At 37.0% G+C, this 5765-nt stretch overlaps 1 protein-coding gene across 1 annotated transcript in view; it reads left to right on the top strand.

Annotated features, from left to right (window-relative positions):
- The first annotated feature begins 3800 nt into the window (after positions 1-3800).
- cttnbp2 (cortactin binding protein 2) overlaps positions 3801-5765 on the top strand; it is a 50309-nt gene continuing 48344 nt past the window's right edge. The window contains exon 1 of the mRNA XM_079825858.1: positions 3801-4110. Coding sequence (XP_079681984.1) covers positions 4030-4110 — 81 coding nt within the window. The 5' untranslated portion in view covers positions 3801-4029. The remainder of the gene's footprint in view (positions 4111-5765) is intronic.

Raw genomic sequence — 5765 nt, 5'->3', positions numbered from 1 at the left:
ATGGGTGCGTCATGTGACTCTCAAGTATCGACCCATGATGTGCTTATGATTTCAGTATATTTTATTTGAACTTTGCCACAAAATAAAGCATTCTTTGTCCTTTTTTTGTTTTTTGCTGTAAAATTCTTACCTTTGTTACCAGCTTACTCAATGCAAGTGCATGTAAGATAAAGTATTAATTTAAATGAGGATAATTTAGTTTCCGTTTAAATGATGACAAAGGTAGAATCCATAGGTCAATGTGATTTTAAATGAATTAAACAAACTGCTTAAAATGCTTAATTACAAAAGCTATAATCCTAAAGTGAGAATAAAAAAAGTTTTTTTTTTTTTTTTACAATGGAAATGGGAATTGTGGCAATAGCTCAGTGACTCCCCACTGCCCAATCAATGTTATTCTAATTCAAGATTATATATATTTGTTTATATTTTAATACCACAGATGCAGCTGAGAAAGGCATCTATAGATGGCTGTGGATCAACAGGGGTGATCCGTGGATCACACAAGCTAGACACAACTCAGGGACTCATCATCCCTGGCTAGGTCACCTGGGCAAGGTTGTATGCTGTTGAAAGACCCGGAACACCCGATGACCCCAGGTTACATCACGGATGATGTGTCTATGTTGCACCTATAAGGTGTGTGCTAAAAAAACTAGGGCATTTATAGCACTTTAGTCAATAACTTGTAGTCACTATTTTTATAGAAAGTTGTCTACCGAGGGGGCGCCCCAACCTGTGAGGGACAATGCATCCTGACCATTGTTACCCATTTATTACTATGATGAGAATAAAGGGGAAATGCAGATGTAATGTGTATGTCTGCAGCAGATTTTCTTTTGCAGATTTAATTACTGGTTAAATAAATTATTACATTAATTTTTAATGGGATTGTTTCCCCACAATAAACTTAGACCTCAGTCATTACAGAGTGTATTGTAAATGGTTATCTATTTAGATAAACATACTCACATAATGATTATAAGCTCACATTATGTTGTGAGTAGCTGACAAAATGCAGTGCATTATAGACAGGTTTTCATACTTAGAAAGCAATAACACCAGGCTGGGAAGGAATCAAATTACTTTCTGTGAGTAGCATTCAGTAGTCTTGAGGGTTTGATACCACTTAATTTTTTAAGCTTTTAAGGGCAGTGAGCAATCTGTATTATAATGAAAGCCTGTATAACATTAAAGATCAAATCTGTTGCATTGGCATAAAGTGTTACGTGCAAAGTAATATGCAATTTTCCACCAATTTAGTGTAATTTAGTACAGAGAAAGAGGGAAAAGTGGGTGCTATGTATAATGGAGTAATGTCAGAACCATTTAGCCCTAGCCATATATACATTAAAAAAAAAGAAAATCACCGAAAAGATTAAATGACCTACTGGTTTTCACTGAGAGAACTATGAACTACATGAATTACATTCCAATTAGTTCTTCTCCTTTCAGAATAATCATCATAATCCGAAATACTTGTCTTTTGGTCCCTATGAGTCATAGAATGATGTTTTTGAAAATGTGTGTGCGTGTGTGACGTTTTCTTATATAAAGTATACGTTTATTATAAAAAGTTAGGCAGGTTATTCCACCAACAGGGAATAGGAAGTGATTTTGTGTCTCTTTGGGATGGCACCACAAGGCGCCATTCACTTGCAGACCACAAGCTTCTGGAGGGCACATAAGTCTGAAGAAGTGAGTTTTGACATATAGGGGTGCAGAGCCAGTGGTTGTTCTGTAGGCAAACATCAGTGCCTTGAATTTGATGCGAGCGGCTATTGGCAGCCAGTGCAAATTGATGAAGAGAGGTGTGACGAGCTCTCTTCGGTTCGTTAAAGAGCACTCTCGCTGCCGCATTCTGGATCAGTGGCAGAGGTTTGACAGTACATGCCGGAAGGCCTGCAAAGAGATCATTATAGAAGTCAAGCATGGATAGAAGCTTGGACAAGGAGTTGTGTAGCATGCTCCAATAGGAAGGGCTGGATCCTCCTAATGTATAGGCAAATGGGCCGTTCTAGCAATGTGGTCTGTGAAGTTTAGCTGATCATCAATACCAATGTTCCTGGATGTCCTGGAAGGAATTATGGTTGATGAATCTTGCTGAATGGAGAAGTTGTGATGAAGTGTTGGGTTGGCCGAAACCACACGCAGTTCTGTCTTGGCAAGGTTGAGTTGAAGGTGATGGTCCTTCGTCCAGAAAGAAATGTATTTTAGGCCCTGGTTTAGGGGTAGTGTTAGGCTTAGGAGATATAATATATACAGTTTAGTATAAATCATTATGTTTATGGAAAGTACCCATAAAACATAGAACCCAAGAATGATATGAATATCACTTGGACGTGTACTATGCAATCACAGATTATGTTAATGTTGAGTTAATGTCAAATACAAAGAGTTCAGTTATTACAATCTACCCCACTACTGGGGTGAGTTGTAAGCTGGGGGTAGTTGTAACACTGAGAGGTAATTTGCTGAAATAACTCCCACACTATCAAATTTTTGCATAAACATAATTGAAGATCAAAGAAAAACTGTTTTGAACAACGTGAACAATTTAAACTGACAACATTTTAAACATTTTGAGATATTGCATAAAAATGAATTCTAATGTGCACAAAAAACTTGTGCGTTCAATTGAGGCAGATATTTTTAGCTGGTAAGAAGACATGCACATAAACTATGGAAACTTACTGAATAAATCCCTCAATACGCAACAAAAACACTCGCTTGACTTTGCCTCAACAGAGGATGTGATTGATAACTAATTGGAATCATCATAGGGGTTGGTTGTAACATTTTTAATAAACGGTTACAACTATCCTTACACCTAACAACCAATGAAGCAAACTGTTTTAGCACGTGGGTTTGAAGTTATTCATAAATACATAGCACCAAATTAAACCAGAGAAACAGCTTCAGGTCATGTAAGTTAAATAATTGTACCCACAATTCAATGATCGGTATAGGCAAAAAATAATCCTGATGAAAATGTTAACATTCTTACCTGAAAATATATTTTTTTTGTCATAAAATCTATAAATTTGCTCACAGTCACATGCAATTTCTCCTGTGAGCTCAAAAAGAAGATGGGAGTTTATGTTATTGATGATGACGTTACCACAGCTCTTTTCTGACCTTTCAAACTTACAGTGTTACATCTAACCCCGTGTTACAACACTCCCTGGTCTCCACTAATAATGATACAATGTAATGTTTACCTTTTAAAGTTATAAAGCAGGGCATCATTGCACTAACTTTATTCTTTATATCTTGCCTCAATTTGGACTTTCTGTCCTGTCATGACTTTCTCATCTTGAAATGACCATTGCTGACAGATGTTTTGACCCACTGCCTCCAAATAATGTCTGCTTTCTTCATTTCATCATCATCATTCCCTGTGTCATTTTGAGTTCTCTCATCACTTGTGTGGGCAGCATTCATAAAGTTATGTAATGAACATGCTCCACACAAACACTAATGTAGGCTAATAACGTTTGAACTATTTTGGGATTAACCATCAGTTTCCTTTTTAACGTTTTAGCTGTACAGATAATAATTTCTCCCTTGAAATGTGTCAGTTCTAGGGGGATCCAAACATGCCATTTATTGAGCCTACATTTTGAACGACATCTTGCATGTCCATGACTCAAAGGCATCTCAATAATGTTAAGTTCCATTCATCACTCTAATCTTTTTACTACATCTTCAAATGCAAAATCAACTGGCGACAGAGAGGTTAACCCAAGCAGTGCAAAAATAGGATCGCGTTCATGTCACTCCCTCAAAAGCTGTAGGTTCACACCTCTTTTCAGGTTTACATCTGGACTGAGCTGCGCAACCTGCGCCCCGTCAAAATCTAGCCCTCACCGTACATCCACAGCCCTACTCAACGCATTTACGGCTAGAAAATGAATTATTGGCTCTCTGCGATTCTTTTGCAGCAGTGTAATAGTTAAATCAGTGCCGAATGCGTTATTTGATGTGGTGTGTGGTGCTTAAGCTTGAACAGTCCTCTACAGTGAGAAGATGGCGTCGGACGGAGCGAAAGGGGAGCAGCCACCTCCGCTACAAACACTGGTAACCACTGGCCATGGAAGCGTCGAGGCGGTGAGAAACATTTACGCTTAAAATGACATCTGTCTGCCGCAATGAACATTATCACGAATGTTAATTATGTTAATAGAATAGGAATCGTCCAGTGCTGTGAATCAAAACTATCACTGGATGTGTTACGGTGGTCCGTCTGTATGTGGAGGAGATTGAAATCTATTTTTTTGCGGGATACTTTGTTATGATTTGACATTTAGATATCCTATTATATCCTTTGTTTGGGGCAGAGCACAATAGGGTTTAAAGTACGATTTTTTCTTATTGTATCTTTAATGTGCAGCTGCGCGCGATTTGATATTACCATGGTAAGCCTAGAAGATGGTTACCTTACAATTATTGAATATTTTGTTGCATTTATAATAGGTTCTATCTGTTTTGTCACGTTTCGAAATACCATGATAATTGAAATCGATGTATTATCATCAACTGCTTTTTTAGTATGGTTATTTGCACAATGTAATATTTAGTGTCATTAATAATATATATTGTATTCTTTACCTAATCAAATATATGCATGCATGTAATTTACACACACACTATCTGTACAATGCCTAAAGTGTAATACATAAAGTAATACATTTTCTAATACATTTTGAAAAATCAATGAGACACAATTTATTATACAATTCATTATTTTATGTATTAAAATGTATATGATGTATTATACTGATAATCTATTTTATTGAGCCCTTATTAGATGTGTGTGTGTGTGTGTGTGTGTGTATATATATATATATATATATATATATATATATATATATATATATATATATATATATATATATATATATATATATATATATATGTATGTGTGTGTATATATGTGTATATATGTGTGTATTGTGATTAGAATGCTCGATTAAGTTTCACACATTCTGATGACAAGTTATCAACATATATAGACCAACCCCACTTACCACCTTAAAAATCGAATCAATATTACCCCCAGGAGAGATGCTATAGAGCCCTCCAGTACAGTTGCCTCAGAGGTTCTACTTGCTCTCAAATGTATTGATCTGCATGCAGTGTCTTACGGTAAAGGGTGGTCTTTAGTTTCAGCAGTAAGATTTGTCATCATCTTACCATCCATCTTTTTAAATTAATTTGCATGACTGGAAAAAAAAAATCACCACTTTAGAGTGCAATACCCACCCAGCCAGTTTATTGTTTTAGCAATGCACAAAAATGTAGTGAAAAGACTGATGTAATGAAGCGGAGGCAGTTTGGAGGGTGGGGTGGGGGGTGTTCACTGGAGATGTTTCTAAATCGGTCTGAATTTTAGTGACTCAGCTGGCATAGTTCAGAGTACTGTGTCACCCAACCGATCTGAGCTGCTTGAACTGCTCGAGGCCCCTTTACATTTAGAGTTGGGTTGAACAGGTGCGCAGACTTCAGCGCTGCCCATTGGCCACTGGCGTTAAGTAATAAATCTCTGTCTTGTGCATCTACCCTGACACCTTTCTCAAGGGCTACATACCCTTACAAAGGTATGTAAAGCTCATGAATAGTTTATTTGGGGGGAGTTTTGTTTATCAAGTTTACTAAAGTGGTCTGACTGACCCCATTCATAGCCGATATTGCTTGAGAAAAAGAATAGCTCTACATTGCATTCAAGCAGGGATTGTGTGCTCAAGAGCATCTCCCACTGACCA

The sequence above is a fragment of the Gobio gobio genome, assembly GCF_949357685.1.
Source record: "Gobio gobio genome assembly, chromosome: 9".
NCBI classification, from domain to species: domain Eukaryota; kingdom Metazoa; phylum Chordata; class Actinopteri; order Cypriniformes; family Gobionidae; genus Gobio; species Gobio gobio.
This window is presented reverse-complemented; position numbering and strand designations above follow the sequence as displayed.